General features: G+C 37.8%; 1 protein-coding gene across 1 annotated transcript; it reads left to right on the top strand.

Moving 5' to 3' along the window:
- AP4E1 (adaptor related protein complex 4 subunit epsilon 1) lies at positions 1 to 24,061 on the top strand. Its single transcript, XM_074156167.1, has 21 exons — positions 1 to 165; positions 591 to 662; positions 1,540 to 1,663; positions 3,722 to 3,795; positions 5,231 to 5,352; positions 6,211 to 6,370; positions 6,917 to 7,083; positions 7,714 to 7,787; positions 9,836 to 9,958; positions 10,048 to 10,157; positions 10,435 to 10,574; positions 11,906 to 12,018; positions 12,145 to 12,263; positions 12,964 to 13,266; positions 15,772 to 15,886; positions 17,908 to 18,043; positions 19,175 to 19,430; positions 20,221 to 20,796; positions 22,264 to 22,448; positions 23,275 to 23,432; positions 23,901 to 24,061. Exons 1-21 carry the CDS (start codon positions 1 to 3, stop codon positions 24,059 to 24,061), a joined length of 3,453 nt encoding a protein of 1,150 aa, XP_074012268.1.
- Positions 24,062 to 26,542: the final 2,481 nt, after the last annotated feature.

Here is a 26,542-nt window from a genome sequence, read left to right as displayed (position 1 = left end):
ATGAGCGACGTGGTGGAGCGGACGCTGAGCGCCCTGCCTGGGCTGCTGGGGCAGCAGGAGCCGGGGGGCGGGCCGGGGGGCGCCGGGGGCGGCCCTGCCAGGGTTTCGGTTACCTCCCGGCTCGGGAGCCTCATCCGGAGCATCGCGGCGCTCACCTCCAAGCATGTACGGGCCGCACTGTGGGGCGGGCCGGGCCTCCCGCTCCTCCCGCCGCTTCGCAGCGGGTGGGGGCCGGGCCTTACTCCTCTCCCTTCCCTCCCTGAGGGGCCGGCGCCGTCCCGGGGGGCGCTGGTGTGCTGTGGTGCGGGCCCCAGAGGCGGCGGCGGGCGCCGGCCTCTCCCCTCAGCCCCGGGACCCGGCCATAAACCTCCTTGCAATGCGTATTCATAGAGTGGTTTAGGTTGGAAGGGCCCTTAAAGAAGGCAAAAATTGCCTTCTGTGCTTGAAACAAGTAGCCTGGTGGTACTGCCGTAAATGAGCTATACGCTGCTGGAATGCTGTTAAATTAACGTGTCGTCTTTGGCTTCTGCTTCAAGTTTTTGCCTCCAGAACTTATGCGAGATGAAAATAAGAAGTTTAATCTGTTCTAGGAAGAAGAAAAACTAATCCAGCAGGAGCTAACCAGTTTGAAAGCAACAGTTTCTGCCCCCACCACAACACTTGTAAGTTCTTTGTAACCACTTTGTAACCACTCAACCACTTGTAAGTGGTTGCAGGCTGTGGGAACAGCAGGCCGAAGGTGAAAAAAACCCCACTATTCTCACTCTTTTTGCCAGGTGGAGTGTACAGGTTATCTGCATTACAGTTATTTAGTTATCAGCATCCGGAGATACCAACGTGTGTGGTTTTGCAGCGTGGCTCAAATAGCGAGGATGCTGCGATTCTGTTCGATGTAAACAAATTGTAGCGATATGGTACCCCAAGTCTGTCATTCAGTAGTTTCTGAAATTAATATACACAAAAAAGCTAGATGATGAACTGATTCCATCAAATAACCTTCTTTGTAGGCTGACATTGTTCTTACAATTAATTTGTGCTGTATAAGAAGCTGTGCTTTGTTGTATGTGCTGTTGGATGTGTCTTGAGTTGCAGGAGTTTGATATGTTCTGGTTTGAGTTAGTTAATGAATACCTCAGTCCCATGAGTGAGAGTTTTTGAAGGGAAAAATAAAGTTTTACCTCACGCATAGTGAAAACCCATCCTAGGTCAGTGTAATGATTGGTAAAGAATAATTTGCATTAGCAGTGTGATCACCTGCCACTTCATATAATTAATATTTTTTTATGTTAGCAGTAATTAATCTACTGTTGATAACATCTTTAAGGGTAGTATATGGGGATTTCTGCTCTTACGGTCAGAAATTAACATTGATTCACAGAAGAGGTTCATAGCAAAGGAAAAATTGTGAGTACCCTGATCTTAGAAAATGTGTGTGAATGCATGTATGTTTCTATCACATAAAGTGATCTCTTTACAGTGAAGAAGAGCATAAAACATGGCTGACTTAAAATTCTTAATAATTTATTTTTGGTATTTCAGAGACTGATGAAAGAATGCATGGTGAGACTCATCTATTGTGAAATGCTGGGGTACGAGTCTTCCTTTGGATATATCCATGCAATCAAGCTTGCGCAGCAAGGAAATCTTTTGGAGAAAAGAGTTGGTATGTGCATGGAGCTGTGGCCTTAATAATGTTCTCAAACTCGTATTTTAAAGTTTCTTGGGATTAATAATAATTCATGTAAAAATATAACTTACTTAAAAGGTTTCTCTGTTTTCTTGGTCTTGTTTCATAGTCTCTTACTCCTCTTTGAAAGTAACTAATGCTCTAGTTTGTGAGCTGCTCTATATCTGCTTGTAGAACATAAGGCAGTGGAAATTATTTTAAATCATCAGTTGTTCTTTCATTGTTTTGAATTGTGGCACCAATAAACAGTAATTTATGAGAAATTTTGTTTAAAATCACATCAAGCTGAAAATGAGTTTTTGTCAGGGTTTGGTTTCTTTTTCAAGAACTGTAGTACGAGAATAGACGAAGATGCTCCTGACAGACAATTTCTGCAAGCATAGTATTGTTTTCCCAGTATTTAACTTGGAGATAGTTGTTTAGAATTTTTATAAAGGACATATTGGTGCTAGCAAAAGTGGCCCTAAAATATTTTCTGTTTTGGTGCTTGTAGGATTTTTTTTTTTTTTTTTTTTTTTTTAGTTTAGAAACAGTTACAGGAAATGAGGTAAGAAGGGAGGTCCTTATAGCATAGATGCTGAAGTTCCTGAGGAAATCTGAAAGACTAATTCAGATTTCTTTCAAATGTCATGCTGTTGTGATTTCCTTGCTTGCCAGTGTGGCTGTTAACTTGTTTCCGGTAGATTTAGTTTGAAGTAGCTGTCAGCCTGTCTTATCTGGAGAATTTCCTTGCAGTTGCTGATTCAACTGCCTAGTGAAGACATTTCTTCTTGTTTGCAGAGAAAATGGTTTAACTCCGAGCAATACTGTGTCTGCATACACAGAAGGAAGGCAATGTCTTGTGGGATATGCTTGTTTGATATCCTTTGTTTGAGTTTCTTCTGGATCATCCACTCAAGTATTGGAGATTCTGAGAGAATGTGTTACAAGTGATGATTTAAAGTTGCTTTATCCCTGAATAAAGAAAGCCAGTGCACAGATGCTCTGGTAGGGATTAAGAAATTCTGTTTTCACCAAACCTGGGAGGGCAGGTGGTAAGCTGTTTTGAAGAAAACTTTGTGACCTCTGTAAGTGTAAAGTACCGGTGTGTCTTGTTATTAATAGGTTTGAGACCTTTCCATAGTAGGGCTCTTCTTGAGAAGGTTTTGGTGAAGCAGCAACTTTTTATATTTTATTTTATTTTAAATATAGGTGGCTTAAAGTTCTCAGGACACAAAGTGCCCTTAAGCTTTGATCTGGTAAAAGGTTGTTAACCTGAGTTCCATAGTGATGGAAATCCATAGCTCCACAAGCAGATAGATCAGTCTGGTAGCCCAGACAACACAGTTGTTTGTATCCAAGTTGTTAATTTTGATCCCTAAGCCCTGAATGAACCAAGACCTTTATTAAGATCCACTTCTGTAATACAATTATTATCATGAGTTGTGGCTCGCCCTCCCTACTCCCCCCCCTTTCAGTCCCTTAGTTTAAAAGGAAGAGGGGTCTTGAAGAAAAAGGTTTCTTTTCTGGGGTTCTGGAATTGTTATGAAATAACAAGGGAGTTTTTGGCATAGGATGGTAAACTTACTCTTCTGTATTCCAAGTTGAATATAAATTTTATTTGAAATAGAACTTTATTTTTTTGAAAAAAAAAATAAAAAATAAGGAAGTGCATTTGTGTTTTGTATTCTAGAAGTAATATACTTTTATCTGTGCAGAGAAGGTGATAGTTTTTCAGGAAGTGATTTCTCATGGTGCTCTTGGCTGCTTTTTAGCTATAACAGTATTGTAATGTCTCATTTCTCACATCTTATGAATTCTTAGCTGTTATTTGTTGAGCTGTACTGCAACCACAAATATAAGTGGTTTGCCTGGAAATAAAAGGCAAGTGTTGATATTTAAAACCCGAGCAAGTGTCATCCAACAGTGGGGTCTTTTCTAGGGTTTTTGTAATTGTTTGAGTTAAGATTGTTTGTAATACAGGAAGAGTTAAGTTTTCTATCTTGAAGTCACGTATTGCTTGAAAGTGGTAATGGAGGCTGCTTTCTTTTATAGGTTACTTGGCAGTTTCTTTATTTCTACATGAAAACCATGAACTGCTACTTCTACTTGTGAACACAGTTGTGAAGGTACAGTGTTTTTGGATGTCTGGAGGTAAACTAGACTTGAACCAATTCTTCCCGTTTTGTGTCAGGCAACATCTAAGTTACATACTCATTAGTTCTGTCTTGCTGTCTTAAAATTGCTCTTTCTTTGGTTACCAATGAAAATTTGAAACTGTTTTCCCTGGCTTTTTAATTTAATCTTGGTATTCCTGCTGTTGAAGCCATATCTCTACATTTTTTTCAAAGGAGATTACTATAACATTTTCTTTATAAAATGTACCAATTATATACATTCTCAACTCCAGGAGGAGCTGTGCATGCATATTTCAATTTAAACTTTTGCTTTTAACTGACAGCAAGTATCTGTCAGCTTCTTTGAGTTCTTTTGATAATTTTGTTAGAAAATGGAAATACGCTTTGGAGGGACACTGAAATTCTAGTACCTAATAATATTTTATAGGTGTCATCACCTATATTACAGCCTCTTACATGGAGCAGTTATGACTTATTGTAACTCTTTCTGCATAATGATTGCTACTATAGTAGGCCAAAGTCACATAAATTATAGACTGAAAGAGATAATCATTTTGTTGTTGTGAAGGAAAACTGTTTTATAATCTTTGAAAATCTTAACTTGAAACTTGAGTTTCAATTTTTATATCCTTGAGTAAGGATATAAAAAGAAGTGAAAAATGGGAGTCCACAAAGAACTAGATGAAAATGAGGACTAAAACTTACCTGGGACAAATGGCCAGAACAAATAATGATGTGAGCTGGAAAACTTAAATGTTTTATTTGTTTTGAAAAATAATTCTAATCCTGTATTTCATGAATCCATCCATCCTTTTTTGGTTTAAGATTACGGTGAGCTGTATCTACTCTTTTTAATTATATTTGGGACAGACTGTTAATTTTTATTATTTATTTTTTTGTAGGCTATTATGTGTAATTTGCATTCACTTCTTAGGGAGTAGGTAACATCTTATTTTAGTGTACGGATATGTACAGTATTATTGAGCTTGGTGATTTTTCTTCTTAATTCTTTGGTCTAGATCAAAGACACTAGAGGTAATGCTGTTGAATTCTGTGAGAAGTGACTCATCCCAGTGATCCAGCTGGGGACTCAGCATAGTTTTGCAATCATAAAAAAATTTCTGCAACCAAACATTGATTATAGCTCTATGTCTTAATCTCACATACGTTTAAAATATGAATGTAGTTCTGTCATACGAGTTAGAGGAGCTCCTTGTTTCTTCCTGTATAAGAAAAGAAAAGAACCTGATAAGCTCAGTGAGAGCTGGTGCTTCTCAAACACAAGCAGACAAGAGGATGGCTGGCAGCAGGGTGCTTGCTGTAGGTGGGCTATATCCAGCCTGCTTGTGAAAGATTTGGGGTATGTCTGTGCAGAATTTTAAAGTCTAAATAAAAAATGACTGTCTTATCTCAATGATTCTAACAGGATTTACAGAGCACTAATCTAGTAGAGGTGTGCATGGCGTTAACTGTTGTCAGCCAGATCTTTCCACGGGAGATGATTCCAGCTGTTCTTCCCCTAATAGAAGACAAGCTCCAGCATTCTAAGTATGTATTCATTTACAGAATTTCAAGTGGCCTTGTACAGTTCACTGACTTAATTTTGTAGTTAGTTTTAGTAAACTGGTGTTTTTTCTCTGAGTTGATCTTTCTAATCATTACCTTCAAAAATTGTTCCTCTCCTAGTTTTACTCATAGATTCTGGTCTGTTTTATTTGCAGTCTTTACTGAGTATGGGATAGGTATTAATTTTTTTCATAACCAGTGTTGATAGGTAAATATAATTTAATTTTTCTGCTGCTGTCCTTTTAACAAATATGTGGGTGAAGAAGTGTTTGTAGAGCAAGTGGAGAAACAGATTGGGATCCTTGAAGTACTCCGCTGATACTTTTTTTTTTTTTTAAATAAAGCTCTTTATAGAAACTTTGTTGGTAAAAGTATATCTGCATATATTGATACCCTTGAATTGTGTGATCCATAATTTATAATATCCCATACACAGAGGGTAATATTACAAGTGTTGTGTTGAAAGGGAACTGCAGAATGAACTGACGCGGTAACTTCTAGACAAGTGTTTTTTAGAGCTGTACAAGTGATCACAACAGATTAGCAGTGGCCAATTTCATTATTTATTTGGTGGCTATTCTCTTGAATTGTCAATCTGACATGAAGCCCTACTATGCTTTGAAGTTTGCTTTGTCACTTCCTCACTTGGATGGTATTTGCAAAGTTATTTGTTATAAAATATGTAAGGCATGGGTTCTCATCTCTCTCCAAATCACAATGGCTGGCCACGTAATTTTACATTACTGTAGAAATAACAAGTTCAAGTTGTTTTGTTTAGTTGAGTACTTAAAATACACAAGCAGCTTCATTTTGTTTTGTGTAAATCTCCTTTCTCTTCAGGGAAATTATCCGAAGAAAAGCTGTTCAAGCTTTATATAAATTCTATCTCATTGCTCCTAACCAAGTTCAGCATATTCATGATAAGTTCCGGAAAGCCTTATGTGACAGGGATGCTGGAGTCATGGCTGCCTCTTTGCATATTTATTTTCAAATGATTAAGGTAGGCAAAGAATTAGAAGCACAACCGAACTTAGGAACTATTTATATATTTTAAATTTTTAATTTTAAATGCACAGTGTACTGTTGAGAAGTTTTGCAGAAAAAGCTTACTTGTAATTCTTAGAAAAGTTAATTTATGTGATCATGGATATTTGTGTTATGTTTCTTTGTGCTAGCTCTCCATTTAACTTGACAGGTCCGCTTCTTGCATGATCTGAATGCTCAGCATCATTGGCATCCTTAGTTTAGAGGATCTAACTTCTACAGTGTGTTAAAGGATTTGCTGAAACTTGCTTGTGAATGTTTTTGTGTGTTTGTTTTTTACTGTTGCCTTCAAGCTACATTTACTCCCTTTGCAAATGTGTGAGAAAATAGCACAGGTTTAAAGTGTAGAACTTAGAGGTGTTGGGGGGTGAGAGCAGAAGCTTGATTTAAAGAAATTAAACCATCAGTGTAGGTATTTTCATCTTACTCAAGTTGTGGTTTATTTCTACTTTTGAGGTGCTGTATCAAAATCTTTGAATTGTATTTCTTTTTCATTATGTAGGAAAACTCCTCTGGATACAAGGACTTGACTGGGAGTTTTGTAACCATCCTAAAGCAGGTAGTGGGAGGGAAGCTCCCCATCGACTTCAACTATCACAGCGTGCCGGCACCATGGTTACAAATTCAGCTTTTAAGAATATTGGGGCTGTTAGGAAAAGATGATCCAAGGTAACCATATCTTTCTCTATAATTGATATTTTGAAGCTACAAAGAATACAGTCATGACCTGTACCTCCTAGACAGCTTTCTGCTTTGGTTTTTTTTTCCATAAGAGGATTTCAGTATTGAACTTATACATTTGTTACTAACCAATACAGTGAGCAGATATTTTTTACTTAAAAAAAAGTTAATTTCTTCTGGATTGGCTAAACAATTGGTTATTGTGGAATATGCTTGAAATATATTTTTTGCTGGGACTTCTGTTACTAGCTTGTCAAACAACTGTGTGAAAATCCAGAGTAAAGATACTTTAAAAAGCGGTGTCATTTTGTGAGGACCTAGTTGTCTGTGATCCTTTTCCTGTTGACATTTTATTTTTTTATACAAGCAGTGAGGGCAGTGTTCTCATTCTTGTGATACAGTAAATGGTTCTTTTGAAAGCTGCAAACATCTTGTTAGATGCCATTTAGAAACATGTTATAGAGCTCTTCCATGTTAAAGTGAATCTGTGGGTATGATGAATAATTTGTTACGGATTTCAATACTAGTGTTTGAGCTGTTCGGCAAAATAAGACTACATGCTTGTTAGCGCTGCAAATAATTCTAAATGTTTTTTCTTTATTTTTTCTTGTTAAACAGGACAAGTGAATTGATGTATGATGTTCTAGATGAATCTTTAAGGAGAGCAGAGATAAATCATAATATTACATATGGTGGGTGAGGTTATTTTATGTAATTATCAGTATTTGGAAAGATTGTAAATGTGAGTAGTTGGTTGTGCTAAAATACTTATGCAGTACTTTTGAAAAATCTTATTATATTCTTAATAAACAATAAGTGTATTCTTAAGTGTCCAACTAGTAAATTGTAAAACAAGTGATACATTGCTGTAGAGCAGGTTTTTTTATCATTGAAGTAAAACATTTTTATTTACTGTGAATTCATCTTGACTCAAAAAGCTTCTATCCTATGTTTGTGTTGTCCTTGCCCGTAAATAACAGAAAGGAAGAGGTTTCAGCTTCTTCATGAAAGCTCTGACTGAATGTTGCCTAAGTGGAAATAAATGATAAAAGAAAAATCCTAGTGATACAGCTCTGTTTATTAGAAATGCTTAGATCTTCTTTTCACTGCCTTGAGAAAGGCAGTAAAAAAGTAGGCAAGAGTGACAGCATCAGTTCCTCACAGCTCTATAGGGCATTTCCTCTACCCACAGTTAATAAAAATTACACCTCCAGAGTTCAGTGATAGATGTTTTTGGCACACATCTCAATTTAAAATTTCTAAAACATGGTAGAAGGCTATGTCAATTTCGTTACCTTTTCAGTAGAGAAAGGTGTATTTGTTGCTAGAACAAAGCAAAAGAATTAATTGCATTGTTAAGATTTTTCTAATAAAAAGTTGAGCAATTTATTTGGCTTTTTCTTTGCCTTCCCCTCCCCATGTCTTAATACCTCCCCAGACACCCAGATCTGATGTTCTAGAACCCTGCATTAAGAGGTGTTTCACTATTAAAACCAAAACCTAACCCCCCATTATTTTGTCGTTAAAACCCCATAAATATTGCCAAAGTACCTGTGCTAATGGAATGAAAAGAAAATTAAGACTCTCTTAAAACAGCACTGGGGCGGGGAAGGAACATGGCTCAGAGCTCTAGATGTCTAATGCCCAGTTGATAGATATTTTGTAAAGCATTGTGTGAGCTTCGCTTCCACTAAAAAGGGGAGCTTTGGGGAAGTATTCTCTTTTAGTAAATAATAAATGAAGAAACATCTGTCAGACTTTTAGTGTATTCAGTTTATTGCTTCTATTCTTTTAGGCAAGAACATACAAGATATTGGGAGGTGTGTTGCCTTATAATGCAGACAATTTGCACTTGGAATTGCTAAGAGTTAAACATTAAATTTGTTTTAAGCACTTATGGGGCCAAAGTGGGCAGTTTATTATGGTTTATGCAAGGACATAGAATTTAGGTATGTAGTTTTTGTTCATATGATAAGCTTTTTATAAAACTTCTGTTGATGATCCCAGACAAAAGAAAAATATAATTCTGAGTGATTGCTGTTTCTTACACAAAGTCCTTGGTTGTGCATGTTTCTTGCTTCTTGTAGGCAATTGAGCTGTTAGTATGCTGGTCTTTCCCAGAGTTAGTTTTGTAATGCTTAAGAAAAGTAGATTGCCTATTAGACAGTTCAGTTAGAGACTGAGTTACAAGAACAACTGAAAATTAGATCTTGATTTTTAAATCCCAATTAACTTGGCGAGAGTAACTTCATCTGAAGCTTTGCCTGAATTGCTGCCACAAGGGATTAATTACTTTTTTGTGTTATTCAGTTTACTTCTAGCTTTTATCAAACAACTACGTAAAGGGTTGGTTTTTTTTAATAAGTATGTTCTTGGGATGATTTTGGCTGTTGGTAGTAGCTAAGAAATCATATGAATTATTGAGAAGTGCGTGGCCTCAAATCCTTTATAGTTGCCCATTGGTGTTCTAAAAACCATCCCAGTCCTTGAGCAATAAGGACAGAAAGTTGTATGTGCAATGGCAAAAGCTAATAAAAAGCAGGTATATACTTGAGGAGATAGTCTTTCATCCTGTTTTTACTTCTGTCAGTAGGTACTCAGCAGTTAGACTCAGTGGGAGTGGGACAGCAGTGCAGTTCCTTGATATAGTCAGTGAGCTCGTTTGCTTGTTAAAAATTTTTGCATTATAGAAGTATTTAATGCACATTAATTACATGTTGGGTTTTTTTCCCTCCTGCAGCCATCTTGTTTGAATGTGTCCAAACAATTTATACAATTCATCCCAAATCTGAACTACTTGAAAAGGCTGCCAAGTGCATTGGAAAATTTGTTTTGTCACCTAAAATTAATTTGAAATACTTAGGTAAGGATACCCGATTTCATTAAGATGTTTTAAATTTGATCATAGTAGTATACATTATCTTATATCATTTCCGATCACTTATATTCTAGGTTTAAAGGCTCTGACCTATGTTATCCAGCAGGATCCTAATCTGGCACTTCAGCACCAGATGACAATAATTGAATGTCTGGACCATCCAGATCCCATTATTAAAAGGGAGGTCAGTGAATTTTTAAATGTAAAAGAATTAGGTTAAGTTTTAAGATGAGTGATAGGTTTTCTAAAGTGAGCAGTGTAAAAGACACGTCTTGGTTATTGTGAGAGAGCAGTTATGAACAATAATAATGTGACAAGCTGCGTAGATAAGCAGCATATTTCATTTAACTTGTCAAATACAGTTGCTCAATTTGGCGTTATACTAAGATGTTTCTGTTTGCCTGCTTCCTTTTTTGAGTCATCAGAGCCAATTAAATATATTTTTTTGCTTTCTCTTTCAGACTTTAGAGCTTCTCTATAGAATTACAAATGGACAGAATGTAATTGTCATAGTTCAGAAGATGCTTGACTACTTAAAAGAAAGCAAGGAAGAATATGCTATCATCAACTTAGTTGGCAAAATAGCAGAACTGGCTGAGAAATATCCTTTAATTATTTTTCTGAACTAGCTGGGAAATATCCTTTTATTCCTCTGAAGTTTTGGAGTCAGAGCTCAGGCAAATGTAGCATTTGTACCTTTCAAAACGTCTTTCATGGTCTTTGGAAGTAAGTATTATGGCTGTGCTTTCCACTCGCTGTCAAATGTAAAAAAAAAAAAGTGCGTACAAAAATGACCACGGTCTTCCTTGTATTTGACTGAGGGAAAGTAATTGCACTGAAAATACTTTATTTTGGCTTTGGAGTTTAGCATTAAAACCTTGTGTTTTTAAAGTCTTTTACCACTGCATGGAGAGGGACACCTCAGTGCTGCATTGAGTGCTGTTCTGTAATTGTGGGCATGATCTTCCTATCAGAGAGCTCTTTGGTGGTGTATAGCTTTTAAGAATAACATGTTTCCATAGAAATAAAGAAAAGATTATTTAACTGTGTCAAAAAGATGAAGGTGATGATTAGGCATTTGGCATATGATGGACATTGTTGGTAGGCTTGCCATTGCCTGATTTTCTGTATGTATTCTTGTCTGATAATTGGAGTTGTAGGCTCTTTATAATGGAGAGCTACCTTACTGTCCTATTTGTACACTGCTTAGCATGGGAGTAGTGTACCAAAAAAAGCTGTGTTGTCATGCAGGATACAAAAATAAGATAATCATGTTAATGTTTCAGTAAGTGTGCCTTTTCAGGATTTATTTGAGGGAAGGCAGAAACTAACTTCCAAATTTTAAGTATATAAAAAAAGCTTTCTGTGGAGTACTTCAAAATGTTTATTGTTTTTCAGTAAGTCAACAGCAAAACACAGCTGAAAAGAACATCTTAGTCGATCATTGATCAAGTGATATTGAGCAAACAAACTCAAGAGATTATGCTGAAAAGTTAGCATGGAACAAATGTGAACTTAAAGTATGATAGAACATGGCTGTTCCTACTGTGTGAAGTCTACTTAAACTCTTAGTTTTTTACTCTAACATTTATTCATGCACAACTTATGATATATTGATTGGCAAGCCAGAAAATTGCACATATTGCATAGCTGTTAAGTTTGTGTGTGGGCAACAATTACAACAGGGTAGTAATTTAAGACGTCTCTGCCCGACCACCAGTTTTCATGAAATTTACAGGAAACACTTTAGAAAAGATACAGGAATATTTCCTCTTCACTTAGATTGAGCTGATATTTGACCAAAAGGACCCCAACTTATTGGAGAGAGCAAGAGGGGTAGCTTATTTGTGGAAAATTTGTTTCCTTAGGAAATGTACTAAAAAAAAAAAAGGGAGTTATGCCTTAGCACGTCATTCCTTAACATCTGGACAGGTATGCCCCTGACAATGAGTGGTTCATCCAAACAATGAATGCTGTGTTTTCAGTTGGAGGTGATGTTGTGCATCCTGATATCCCAAACAACTTTCTGAGGCTGCTGGCTGAAGGTGAGAATCTCCCCAAATGCTCTGAAGAACTTGACATGTGTTGTTGTTTTCTTAAAATGTATTTTGAAATATTCGATGGGACATGCTATTTCGTTTCAGGCAAAGTATGTGTTGTTTTCTATCTAGGATTTGATGATGGAAAAGAAGATGATCAGCTACGGATGTATGCGGTACAGTCTTACTTGGCATTACTGGATGATGAAAATGCATTGTATCCACAGAAATTCCTTCAAGTTATGAGTTGGGTAAGGTAGAGACATGGTCAAAATTGAATACACAGATAAGAGGAAACTGTCAAAGGTAGTGATGTTTTAAATAAATATTTTAAAGTTTTATTTTTAGTCATGAATATTCTGTTTTTACTTGAAGTCAAGATAATATGCTGAAATCTGATTTTAGTATTCCCCTTTGGTGCCTGAGGACTACTTAGCTCGTCATAGTTTGTGGAAAAGCTGACTTTGCTTCCTTTAAGGCAGGTGACTATTGGAATAGCTCAGCAGCCATATGAATCTCACTGAATGCTGAGAGCCTTTCTGTCTTCATCAGAATTAGGCCACATGTGGCTGTCAAATTACAGGCCAAGTGCTAGGCTAGTATTGCCTGGCACCTGGGTAAGCGTCAGCTTCCACCCAAGGAAGAGGCTGCAGTAGGAGCAAATCATGTTATGTAAGGGCCTAATTGCCATGTTTCGCTTTCTTTTCAAGAGCTATTTGATTTTTAAGAAGCTGAAAGTTGGAGTTTGCTGAGGTAAACACGAAGATCATTTCAAGCCTTTGACATTTAAAACACAAAATGGTAAAGAAATCATTTAGAACATGTTTAAATAATAGTTCCTTGAATATGAGGTGGATATTATTGTATTATTTAGTACTGCATTCCAATTTCAAAATGGAAAGCACTGCTCTGTGTGGCTAAATGCGTATTTTGTCTGCTCTTTGTGAACAGGTATTGGGGGAATATTCCAGCCTTGCTACAGATGTTGATCCAGAAGTTATTTTGACAAAGCTACACAGCCTGCTGAAGAAGACTTCTGTTAATCCTGAAACTAAAGTATGGATAATGGCTGCGGTCACCAAGACAGCATCACGCACCTCTTGTTCTAAAACAGTTGACAAACTAATCCAAGAATTTAGCAACTCTCTAGATACCTGCATGAGACAATATGCCTTCGAATTGAAACATCTGTGTGAAGACAAAGCACTGATGAAAAAGTTGCTTCCATTTGATGCTAGTTGCAATGACATGGTGGTAAGACAGCTGCAATGTGTGTTCTTTGTGAACTTTTGTAGTTCAGGCAGTTGAATACTTTGGTAAAAAGTGTTGTCAGAATGAATGATACTTGACAGTTCTGACTGGTGCCAGTCTTCAGTCTGCTTAAAGTGAGTTTTTGGAAACGTACTTTTTCAGGCATGTGTGGTGAATCATAATGTGTCCTTGTGGCCAAGAAGGCCAATGGCATCCTGGGGTGCATCACCTTGACTTAAGCAAGGCTTTTGACACTGTCTCCCTTAACATCCTCATTAGAAAATTAAGGAAGTGTGGGCTAGATCAGGGGGCAGTGAGGTGGATTGAGAGCTGGCTGTGTGACAGAACTCAGAGGGTTGCAATTAATGGAGCAGGGTCAAGTCGGAGGCCTGTAACCAGCGGTGTCCCCCAGGGGTCAATACTCAGCCCAGTCCTGTTCACCATAGTCATCAATGACCTGGGCGAGGGGACAGAGTGTATCCTCAGCAAATTTGCTAATGATACCAAACTGGGAGGGCTGGCTGACACTCCAGAGGGCTGTGCCGCAATCCAGTGTGACCTGGACAGGCTGGAGAGCTGGGCAGAGAAGAACCTAATGAGGTTCGACAAGGGCAAATGTAGGGTCCTGCACCTGGGGAGGAAGAACCCCAGGCACCAATATAGGTTAGGGATGGATCTTCTGGGAAGCACTACTGAGGAGAAGGATCTGGGAGTCCTAGTGAATAGCAAACTCCATGGGCCAGCCATGTGCCCTTGTTGCCAAGAGGGCCAATGGAATCCTGGGCTGCATAGGGAAGAGTGTGGCCAGTAGGTTAAGGGAGGTCATTCTCCCCCTCTACTCTGCACTGGTGAGGCCACAACTGGAATACTGTGTCCAGTTCTGGGCTCCCCAGTTCAAGAGAGACAGGGAGCTACTGGAGAGAGTCCAGCGTAGGGCAACTAAGAGAGGATTAAGGGATTGGAGCACCTCCCTTACGAGGAAAGGCTCAAAGAGCTGGGGCTCTTTAGCCTGGAGAAGAGAAGGCTGAGGGGAGACCTTATCTATGTTTACAAGTACCTAAAGGGTGGGTTGAAGGATGATGGAGCTGGACTCTTTTCAGTGGTTTCCAGGGATAGGACGAGGGGCAACGGGCACAAGCTGGAACATAGGAAGTTCCATTCAAATATGAGGAAAAACTTCTTTACGGTGAGGGTGACAGAGCCCTGGAACGGGCTGCCCAGGGAGGTCGTGGAGTCCCCTTCTCTGGAGATTTTCAAGACCCGCCTTGATGCAGTCCTGAGTAATGTGCTCTAGGCAATCCTGCTTCAGCAGGGGAGTTGGACTAGATGATCTCTAGAGGTCCCTTCCAACTCTGACAATTCCGTGATTCCGTGAGTGTGGCCAGCAGGTCGAGGGAGGTTATCCTCCCACTCTACTCTGCCCTGGTGAGGCCCCATCTGGAGTACTGTGTCCAGTTCTGGGCTCCCCAGTTCAAGAAGGACAGGCAACTGCTGGAGAGGGTACAGCAGAGGGCTACAAAGATGATTAGGGGCCTGGAGCATCTCCTTTACAAGGAGAGGCTGAGGGACTTGAGTCTTTTTAGTCTAGAGAAGAGAAGACTGAGGGAGGATCTGATCAATGCTTATAATTACTTAAAGGGTGGGTGTCAAGAGAAAGGGGCCAGTCTTTTTTCAGTGGTGCCCAGTGACAGGACAAGAAGTAATGGGCACAAACTTGAACATAAGAAGTTCCATCTAAACATGAGAGGAACTTCTTTACTTTGAGGGTGGCAGAGCACTGAAACAGGCTGCCCAGAGAGGTGGTGGAGTCTCAGTCTCTGGAGGCATTCAAAACCTGCCTGGACATGTTCCTGTGCAACCTGCTCTAGGTAGACCATGCTTTGGCAGTGGGGTTGGACTAGATGATCTCCAGAGGTCCCTTCCAACCCCATATCGTTCTGTGATTCTGTACTGAAAGATAAAGAGCCATAGTGTTTAGTTAGTAAGCTGGGGTAGCTTTTAACAAAGTTCTGATTTCATACACTGATTTATTTTTTTTGTTGTCTCTTTTTTAAAAATTAGGCCTGCTTTAGTGATGTGGTGCTGCTTTTTAGTTCAAAGGATTTGCTTCCTATTAAGAAACTACTGTTCTTTACACTGAAATGTCCATAATAACTGATGGAAAACAGTATTGATATTGCTGAGGTTCTTGAGGGGTTGTTTTGAATTCAGTGTTTTCATATAATATAATGATATGATTAACCATTTTGGGGAAACTCCACTGTACTTTTCTTACCGTTTAGACAAAAAAATCGGTAGTGGAAGAGTTAAAGTTACAGATCTCTAGCTCAAAGTCTTTTTCAACATCCTTCGGTTAATTTCTGTTAATACAGCAGCTTTACTGGTAGGTATGGGAGATGTGATGTACAAGATCCTGATTTGTTGATGAGACAATATTCTTCTGGTAACATCAGGCTTATGAATAGAAAATATTTTCATTGTTTTCTCACTTTTCTTAATTCCCTGTAGGTAGATGCTTCCTTATCTTTTCTGGATGGGTTTGTGGCTGAGGGACTTGGTCGTGGTGCAGCACCATATAAGCCTCATCACCAGAGACAAGAGGAGAAACTTTCTCAGGAAAAAGGTGACACTTAGTTTACTACTTTTATTAAATAGCTGGTAAATTACTTGATAAAGTATTAACAAACAAGCTAAGTGTACAGTTAAGATAACATTACTTTAAGAAATAATATTAATACATCTTTTGGTAAACTTAGCTAAGTGCAAGTTGGATTTTAGTTCCATGTCTGTCTAGCTGGTGTACGTAACTGCTCATTTATCATGGGTTACTGTACTTCAGAGGAGAACATTTTATGCTCGTCTATGGGACTTGAAATTTGTGAGGATTATTAAAGTGAAAGCAAAGGGTTCCTAACTTTACTATTCTGAGCACTTAGTCTTGACTGTGGAATTATAGTTTGCAATAGTAACTATCATGAACCTGTTTTATGACACAAATCCACATTTTTTACCTGGTGTAGGTATAGTTAAGACAGCAGCATGTGCTTTTTGTTTGTTTTAAAATATCCCAAAACTTTACCTATAGTCCATTTTTTTTATTTTTACTTTTTTTTTTTTGCTATAGAAATACTCATTTACTTTATTATAGCCAGTCACATAAAGATTTCTTTCAGACACCTCTGAATGGTTCACTTTGAGGTTGGAAAGCTTTTCTAAAATATTCCTCAGCTTTTCTTTACTGTTGAGGAATTAGAAAAATGAGTCTTGTACACTGCATTATCTACAATTAAATTATTATTTTTAGAAGAAGATTTTTGACTGTGCAGGTTAATGCATGCAATAAATAACACTGTCATTTGGTTGCATGTGTAGCTTGGCAGAATTTAACACTTTTCTGAGAATTATAAATTGGGAGTATTACATCTACAGCCTTCACTTTAAGTCTGCTAGAAAATTCAAAATTTTGGTGGAGAAATGTTGAAACTGGATATTCTATACTGTTTTTACATGCATGTAAAGCCCAATCTACTGTATGTCAGGTTGAGCTCATGGTAGTGCTTATACTGACGTTTTGAGAATGAAATTAGTGGTCTTCACTGCTGTCTGTTTAGCACTTTGCAGTGTTCTTAGTTTTGCAGGGAAGCCATTGTAGGAACCGCATTATGAATTGCTTTTTTTTTTTTCTGAGTAATCACAAGTACTGATTAACATCTTCCACTGGTTCATAAATATTCTAGGAGGTAACACATAGATGAGGGAGAATATTCAGAAATACTCTACAAGGGGAGTCCACTGACTTTATTGAAATTATTTGTTTATAGATAACTAAATTTATGGGTTGGTAGGGTTTGAATGTCTTTATGTAAAAGGCCCTTGTATCTCCTTTCCTTCTTGCTTGTTTACGGGAAAGGACACTTCCTTAGCACTGCCTACTCCTTTATCAGGAGACTTCTATTATCCCAGATGCCCAGCAGCTTTGCCCTGCTGCTTCCTTTGCTGGGAAGAAGAAAGTAAGTGTCAGGCTGGGGTGGAGATAAGGGAAAAGGACTGTACCCCTTGATAGTTCCAGGGCTGCAAAGGAGAGTCTGCTCTCTGCTTTGTACGGAGCAATGACTTTGTTAAGGTCCAAAACAATTTTTAGAACCTATTCAAACTACATCTTGATTCATTAAGCATAGCTAAGGTGGCTGGTTCTGAATCCTGATTCTTAGTGACAATGACTTATCATCCGAGGTGTGAAGTGTGCTTGCAAAGCAGACAGTGATACATGTACAGATGCTGTGGACTCAAAATGTTAATTGGGCTCATGAACAGATGGCAAAGCTCTCTTATGTAGACCCAATACAATACTTCTCTCTACAAATACTAAGCATTGGCAGATGTTTTAGTGATATGCTGTAAAGGCACTATTTTTGTTTAATTTCAGCATTTAAAACCAAATACCAAATTGAATACATGTTTTAGATAAATCCTCTGTGTGTTTAAGCTTATTTGGGAACAGAAACATCCAGTTTTAATGAGGATAGGATCCTGAATGGGTAGCCTGAGAAGTGCAACAATACAGCATATCTAGTTTCAGAAAATAGATTTGTTTCTTACCTCTTCATGCCTCACTGTAATTTTATAATTCTGTCTGTCTTGCAGCTCTGAATTTTGAACCTTATGGATTGTCATTTGCTTCAAGTGTGTCCTCCTCTGGCATCACTGGCAGACAGTCCCCCACTGGTTTATCTTTTGGTTCTGACACGTCTGGTAATAGTGCTGAGACTGGGCATAAAGAGTGAGTTAATTTGTGTTTGAAAGGTACATTTAAGCTTCTGTTCTTGTCAGTATCATGTCGTTGCTTCTTACATCGAACTAAAAAGAATACAGCTGAACTTCGAAACCTCTGTCATGTAAGAAGAAATTCAGGATGGCATCTTCTTTGAAATAACTATAAAAAATACTAATGCAGTTATACTGATTTTTCAGTTTCTTCACAAAGTATAAATTAAGTTATAGTTAATGCAGTAAAATTAGGACAGGGTTACCTGATGATGACATGATTAAGTTGGTTTTTTCTCTAGCTTCTTTCTTTTTCTTATAGGCTAGGCTTACTTTTTATGGGCTTACAATAATTTGTCTTTTAAGGAAACTTTTCTAGATGAAAGTGAGGCTAAGATTCACAATGTGAGATACTCCGTAAGTTTTAGAATACTACAAATAAATTCCATATCCATATTTTCATACAAGTGAATAACTTCATTTGTACTTTGGTAAATTGGTATGCAGGAAACTTTGGAAACTTTTTCAGACTCTAACCAGTTTGTGTAAGAAAATCTGAGTGAGACTTTTATGTGTAGGACTTGCAGCATTTAGCTTGTGTCAGTGGAATTAACTTTTGCTAGAATTCAAGGTGTCTGAGAACATGAACACTTTTTATATGAAATGAAAATACTTTCTAGGTCTCTTCTAATTCTCAGTCTCTAACTTAAATTATTTTTTAAGGAATCAGAATAGAACTATTTAAATACACTTAGAGATTCCCAGAATCTTTCTCCTGGGGAAAAAAAAGATAAATACCATGTTGTTTGTATTCACTTTTAAAAAATTATTCAAATAGATTATAAATGTCATCTGAAACTATAGATGGAGTTGGCAAACACAGTCTACTTCTGGCTGCAGGTGACTGATGCTGACTTGGTAAAGCTCTATGTGTAGGACTAGGTAGCCTAGTCCAAGTTTGTGTTTGTGGGGTGTTTTAAAAATAATGAACAACATTGCTGACATGGGGCTTCATGCAGATGCAAAAGTGTTAATTTATATTGCACTTCTCACCCCGTATATCAAAGTACACGTGTGAGTGTTGGCATGCTTTTATGAACGTGATGTTCATGTGGTTGATTCTGCTTTGTTTTGTTTGCCTTTTTAGGACAAATACCCTGAAACTTGAGGGAGTACGCAAGCTATGGGGAAAAGAAGGCTATCTTCCAAAGAAAGAAGACAAAGTAGGGAAAAAAAACCAGCCGCAAACTGTTTCTTGTGGCAGCTTACTAGCAGGACAGGTGGGTGACCCTCCTGCATCACGGTCTGATGAAGTTGCCAGCCTCTCCGAGGAAGACAAAGAGAAGCAGCAGTTAGCATCATCTTTGTTTATTGGGTTAGGATCAAATGCTGGTGTCAGTCTGGTAAGTGGTTCTTTTGAGACTCACCAGTTTAAAGTTTATATATTGCCTTATTTACAATTGCAGATATCTATACGCAAGTGGAGGTCAAATTAGTGTTGTGGTAAAATGCGGCAAAAAAAACTCCGAGTCACTGAAAAACTATTGAAAATTACTTTTGTAATCTGATAATTTGTGAAGAACCTGAAACAGGTTGGTTATTACTTGAGCAAGCAACCTCTGGAGCCGATCTGATTCAGTAACTAGAACTTCCCACTCTTTACATCTTGCGCTTCAAGTTTTAGTCTCAGTTTTCCATAACAACTGGTCCTTGACCCAACTTTGCAGCTGTTGGCATTCATTTGGCAGAGAGGCTTGGTTTGATGGCCTATGTCAGGACTGGTTTTTATTTGAGTATGTCAATATGCAGAATGCTAAAGAATTCATTGCTAGCTAATCTTTTTGACGCTGATATTGTCATATTAGCCAACTCAAATCTTGGCATTTATCACTGGTTTAATGAGACAATTTAGATGTGCTTGCTTTTTAATATTTAAGCTTTTAGTTTATGCTCTAGAGAATCTTGAGTCATTCTTGCATTACAGGCTAATCCAATACTCTGTAAGAAATACAACAAAAGCCCGTTACTGGATCCACTAAAATGTTTGGAATCTATTTGTATTTGTCATCTGAATTGATTCCTTGGTCATTATTTGTCTTTGTTCACTCTGTTTCATGCTGTTAACAGTAACACAGTTGCTAGAAACTTCCCCACTTTTTTCTTTTTTTTTTTTTTTTTTTTTCTCCTTTTCAGATGGGGAAAGTGGACATAGCTACTCAGAAGTTCAAAAGGAAATCAAAGATAAATGAAACTCAAAATAGCGAGGAGGTGTCAGACTTCCAAAATAGTGCTGCTTCGGATTTTGGTCCCTTACTTGATACAGTACCTATTAACATGGAAGACTGTGAGGGAGATATACACACAAGGTTAAGAAAAGCCTCCCTGTGTTCTTCAGATATTGTAGAAGATAATTTAGTATTTGAAACACCTCAGTCCCTAAAAAATTCTGGGCTAGATGACAGACTTTCAGATAGTCGGCAGTCTGAATCGTCTCTGTTTGCTGATAGTAATATCGAAATTTTTCAGCCTTCTCCAAGTGCTCAGTGTGAAAGTGCCAGTAAAACACCGTTGGTCCCTTCCTTACCAGAAGAGCTAGAAGAGCTCACGCACTCTGAAGTAGTGGAACTTTGTCAGAGTGATGCCTTAGTTTTGTATTTATGTAAGGTGTGGACAGATGACTCTCTGTTGCTCACTGTTTTTGTTTCAAATAAAACCACTTCTGCACTTAATGCTGTGAACTTAGTGTTTGAAGCAGAAGAGTATTTTCAGGTAAGAAACTTTGTTTCTGTTATATTTCAAATTCCCTGGGAACTTCTTGTGTTTTGCTTGCATTTAAGTGTGCAATATTTGGTTTAATGTCTCAGCCATGCCTTTTTCCCAAAGCATTTCCTTAAAACCTGTGGTATGGCTGTTACACACATCCTAAAGGGTAATGAAAGAAATCTCAATACCAAACTTGGTGTCATTTGGTAGAAAAGTTAACATCTCACTTCTTTAATTCACCTTGATTTTGTTCCCTACTGCTTGCCTCTGTATAACAAATATGTGGTTTTGCAGTTCTGAATTCAGCTTCTTCCTGGCGTTGGACAATGCAAACCTAACTAGTCATACTCAGAACACCAAAGAAATCACTGTGTAACTCTTTTGTCTGAGTGTGACTATTGGGCATGTGCGTTTATTTGTATTTATGTGATAGGCAGACATGATGCCTTTTCTTCCTTCACGTAAAAGTGCTTAAGTGTGCCTCAAGTATTTGTTTTTTTTGTGGTGTTTTTTTTAAAGGCTTCAGTCATATTTCATTCTTGTTCTCATGCATTCAGTTGATGTTGGAGAGGAGTTGGCCAGTGTGGGGTTTTTTTGACACTGGATACATCTGGGATTTAACTGTGGTTGGTAAAAGCATGTGGTAGTCCTGATTGAAATGTCACTTACATAATTGGAAAGCTATTTAGGAATTGCCTGTTGGCATGACTATCCTTGGATTTTGCTGAAAGAAGCACAGAATTATGAAACCTTGGAGACACTCAGCAAGTGGTAACTGGACAAAGAGAATTAAGCAGAACGTTTCTTTGAGGAGTGACTTAATCAAGGAGCTGCTAATTGATTAGGAAGTCTCCTTCCTTCCCATTTCTGGCCTGAATCATGGCATGTCATGCCACGTCATGCCTGAATCATTGTCATGGCATTGATAGAAAATGAACATCTCATGTTGAGTTTTTCCTTGTAATTCATTTAAGTTTCTACACAGACCAAAACCACAGATAGAATCTGTGTTAATTGTTTGTTTGAAGAGTTTGGGGACTGCTGAGTAATCTTGAAGTTATCCTTGTTACTGGGGATGATTTCTCAACTTTTTGGTTTTAGTATATAGCTTTGGGTATATTGCAATGTTACTTGCTCTTGTATATTAGTTTATTTTGGAACTGAACTACAGAACTCAAGTTCTTGGCCATCAATTCTCTGTCTCTGTGAGCAATCATTGTGGGGGGAGAGTCAGTTGGCAGAAAGAGATAAGTTTCTGCAGTGTTTCAGTTCTTACAGAACTTTTGTAGATGTTAATGATTGATTTATCCTCAGTGAGAGCTAAGAAATGGTGGCTTTGTTCACTTGCCAAATAGTCCAAGAAAAATCAATTGAAATAAAAGGCATTGACACAATTTTATAGCTGTATCTTCGCCACTTACATAACTTGATAGCAACACTTATATTCTATATTCCTTTTAAACAATTATATAGATTTTGGAGAGTCCCACCTATCAGTTCCCTGTAATTGAAGCTCAGAGTGTGGAACGTTGCCAGAAATGTGTGTGGATGGACAAAATCTGTACACAGGGAATTCTTTCTGGCTTCGTTAATTACCAGTCAGAAATGGAAACTCGGCTTGAATTTTCAATACCTTTATCACTGTTGGACTTCATCAGGTAAATGAAGTTAGCTGCTGTTTTTAAAAATGCGTGTGCTCGAATAAATATTAGACAAAGGTAGGATGATTTGGGTATTGATTATGAAAATATAAGGCTTTATCTTGAGCAGCTAATGTTAATCTGAGATGACTGTTAAAGATAGTAAATTAGTTAAAAGGTTATTTACACACTTAACAAAAAAGGAGCAAAGTTCTAGGAAGAAGTACAAATCCAGTGAGAATATTGACAGTAGCTGCAGATGAGAATAGTCTTGAACTACAGAATGCGTCCTGGGGGATGCCAACAGAACTGAGTGAAAAGAAGGACACGCTCTTTTAAAATATGGCATAATATAAACCTGTCAAACTGAAATAAGTGATTTGAGTACAGAGACCCATACATGATACGAAAAGGCTGACAGCTTTTGCAGGGGAAGAAGAAAGCTCATTCTATTAATTTTTGAACTCTACATTTATTTCAGGAGTTAAAAAAAGCAAATGTTCTTTTTCTAATAGACTTGTCTGTTTTATAGTGAAATCCACCTTGTTTTCCGTAATAAAGTCTACCTCTCATTGAACTCGTTTGGTCTCTTTCAAAGGGCAAATATTTCAAGGCCATTCACTTTGGTCTTCCATTTAAATGGAATAATGTATTTTTCAAAATGTAGACATCTAAAGGAATAGAAACTGTTTTTAAATGTTAAGCTGGGAAGAGGAGGGCTTTGTTTAGACTTATCGCCTGCTGTATTGTCCATTTGCTTCCAGATATGATTTTTTGGGAGACCAAATATATTCTGAATAATGTATCTTATTTTGCTAAGATATGTGGTGAACTTATTTTTTAGGCCAATGGAAATGACTACAGAAGACTTTGGGAAGCTGTGGTTGTCCCTTTCCAATGATGTGAAACAGAATATAAAAATGTCATCTTCTCAAGATTCCCTTTCAGCAGCTCTAAATACACTGCAACAGAAGCTGAAACTCCACATAGTTGACATTATCGGTGAGTGAAAGTATGCTGTAAGGTTGCTTACAGCCTCTAATTTGTCCCAGGAAAGTAAGTGCACAGTAGCAGGTGTCTCACAGTTGAAGGCAGGGAATGTTTAAGAGCATAGTAAACACAGGAGCGTCGGCCTATGTCCTTTATTTGCCTTACTCAGGGGTCTGTGAAGATTGATGTATAAGTGTACAGCAAGAAGTAAATTTTACAAGGGAGCAAACTTGCTCTGTGAAGAGTCAGGATTAAAAAAAAATGGAAATGAGGCTGTATGACAAATGTGAAGGTGGGATTGCATGCAGGAGGTGTGATTTTTTTTTTTTTTGGTGACCTGTTAGGGGAGTAGGGGTAAGAGTAGGAGAGAACAGCAGAAATGGAGTTTGAGAGAAAGATACGGGGTTTTTTTTTTTGTAAACTATACTCTAGCTGTTGTTAACTGTTACTCCATTTGTTTTCTGTGGCCTTTGTTTTAAGGTAATGAGGGAATACTGGCGTGCCAGCTCCTTCCATCCGTGCCCTGCCTGCTGCACTGTCGCACTCACTCAGGGATGCTGGCTTTGTGGTTCAGATCGCCTTGTTCTGCTCTTCCAGATGGTTTGCTTTACCAGTGTCAAAAGGCGATGGAGGAATCCTAATAACAGTAGTGCCTGCCTTAATCTATTTGGTGTGTGAAAAGCAAATCAAAGATTTATACAGTTGCACAGATAATTACCAAAGCTAAATTAAGATATTGCTTCTCAGAAGTATTCTGAGTTTTCTTCCAGCTTGCGTGTGTCATGGTGGACTTGTGGGGGAAGAATGATGACCTAAGTTACGCCTGCAAAACCGTGCTCAGGACTGTACAGTGACTAACAAGCAATTCATTAAAGTATTGTTACCTGTTTAAGTGAAATGTACACTTCTTAATTTTGTTGTAAATGACTGAAAGTATTTATTTTTATTACACAGCTTTTATAGATGCCAATAAGTATTTCTCATAGCAAATACTTCAATATGATTTTAAAGAAAACATATGTCCATTACGAGGTCGGACTTGAGCAGTTATCAGGATCATCTAATTTCATTTTGATATTTTTTCTAAAGCTATTTTTAAGCACTGCTGGCAACAAGACCCGTATTAGTGGTTGTATAAAGTGACCTATATAGCAACAAATGCATGTTTTGAAAATAGTTAAAAGATTTTAGTGAGCAACACGCTTCCCGTGATCGTTGATGTTTTGCCATTTAAGTGGTGACATCTAAATAGGTTTCTGCTAGGAGGCAAGCGTGACATTGAATTGAAGCACCTCCTGGGGGATGATCTATGGCCCTTCAGGTTAGTTCCTGTCTGCAGTTCTTCCTGCCCCATGTTTCAATCACGTTCCGTTTCACAGGGGTCTGTGACGGACACTGAGTATTGGTGCGTGTCCAAAGATAAGGTTCATGTGGATTGAGTCCAAGATGACTGAGCTGGAGGTGGTTGGCTGTGGACGCGCTGGCTCGTTGGCGCTTGGCTAGCGGACATCTTCATTGCTCTCCAGTCGATCCTATAAATTTAATCTGGCCAATCTCCCTGTTCATGAAAATTTGCATGGAGGAAGTATTAATTTATTTTTACTTCTAATTATTTACAGCCTGAGTTGGCTTGCACAGATGTGGCTGTATTGTGCGTGCACGGCTCGGAACTGCAGTAAGGCGTAAGAGATCTAAATTGGAGCAACATACATGATGAATGTCTGTCTAGTTTGTCTCCTTTTCTTCCTGAAATAGCCTCACAGTCTTGAAAATCCAGCAGTCTTAATTTATTTAGATTCTAAATTAAAACTTTAATAGTGTTATTTATAACTGGTTATGTTTTTTATTTAAAAACATCGAAGACTGTACACACGGTTCAGACATGGTTGAGATGGATTCTGCAGTGGAATTCCCTCCTTTGTGTGTTTAATATTAACAAGGAAATTCTTTGTTATTTCAGTGTTACTGATTCTCACCTGATAAGCACTGGTTGTAAAGGAAAATAAAGTATTGTTATTTTGCTAATGTTTTGGTAAATGTTCATGAAATCATCATAATGTTAATGTGCTGGTAGTTTTTTTTTTTACATCAAGCCACTTGTGTTTATTACAAGTACAATCATGTAAGCAAAGCTTTTTTTTTTTATTGCTGTTTCAGTACTCTCTTACTGAAGAATTTAAAGTGCACTGAACTTGTAAATACTTAATGTTTTGCATACTTTAATGTTTGCCTGGCACTTGAAGACAGTTCATATAAATGAAACTGATCTATAGTGGAATAACTTCCAGCAAACTATATCCCTGCTGTTTAATCAGATTTCTGTTATGCAATTGGACTTCTGTAATCATATGAACAGTAGTAGAAGTATCTGCGTTTGGCTTATGCATTTAAACCATTTCAGCAATGAGATGTTCCATGTCCTAGTGTCTAAAAAGAACAGCAGAAGACGGTAACACCTTCTGTTGTCCATGAAACATCCTTTATAACCTTCTCCATATGAATGGTTGGTGTATGTTAAGCTGTCAATATGCAGATTCAAAGAGCTTTACAGTAACATTGCATTAAGGGCTTTGCAGGGAGTTGTACCTGGGTCAGTCTTTATTTTTAGATTGCCCAGCAAGTACTTTTCTTAGTCTATCACCATCTTTGCCATTCTTATATTTTAATAAAATTCAGTTTTGTTTAAAAAAAAGAAATTAGCTTGATACTTGTTAAACATTCTTTGCTACCTCATATAGCAGTGTTTCAGCATATTAAGAACTAGGTTCTATTTCAATTGGTTCTCTTTGTATCTGAACAGTGATGAAGCATGTAGCATTGCAGAAGTCTTGAAACCATTGGTGATTTAAGTGTCCTGTGTTTCAGTTGGAGGTATAAAAAGAGTGAGGGAACACTTTAGATCTTTTGAACAGCATTGTGTGTGCCAGCTCACGTTATTGGATACTCTTTCTGGAATACTACCAGATTATGGGGATTTGGTTTTAGACATCACAGGAGCCTTTGGGATCTCTTGTTATTCATAGTTGATGGCAATAGCATGGTTGGTTTTTTTAAGTCCAGTGCTAACATAGCACACTATTTGCTATAGTATTGAGTAGGAGTTGGGAATTTAGGAAGTTTGA

The sequence above is a fragment of the Numenius arquata genome, chromosome 11, assembly GCF_964106895.1.
Source record: "Numenius arquata chromosome 11, bNumArq3.hap1.1, whole genome shotgun sequence".
Taxonomy (NCBI): Eukaryota; Metazoa; Chordata; class Aves; order Charadriiformes; family Scolopacidae; genus Numenius; species Numenius arquata.
This window is presented reverse-complemented; position numbering and strand designations above follow the sequence as displayed.

What these genes read in the sequence shown, in the direction of transcription:
- AP4E1 (XM_074156167.1), top strand. Translation starts at nt 1, where the DNA reads ATGAGCGACGTGGTGGAGCGGACGCTGAGCGCCCTGCCTGGGCTGCTG. An exon ending in TCACTGTTGGACTTCATCAG is followed by an intron (nt 22,449 to 23,274) that starts GTAAATGAAGTT and finishes CTTATTTTTTAG; the next exon opens with GCCAATGGAAATGACTACAG. An exon ending in CCACATAGTTGACATTATCG is followed by an intron (nt 23,433 to 23,900) that starts GTGAGTGAAAGT and finishes CTTTGTTTTAAG; the next exon opens with GTAATGAGGGAATACTGGCG.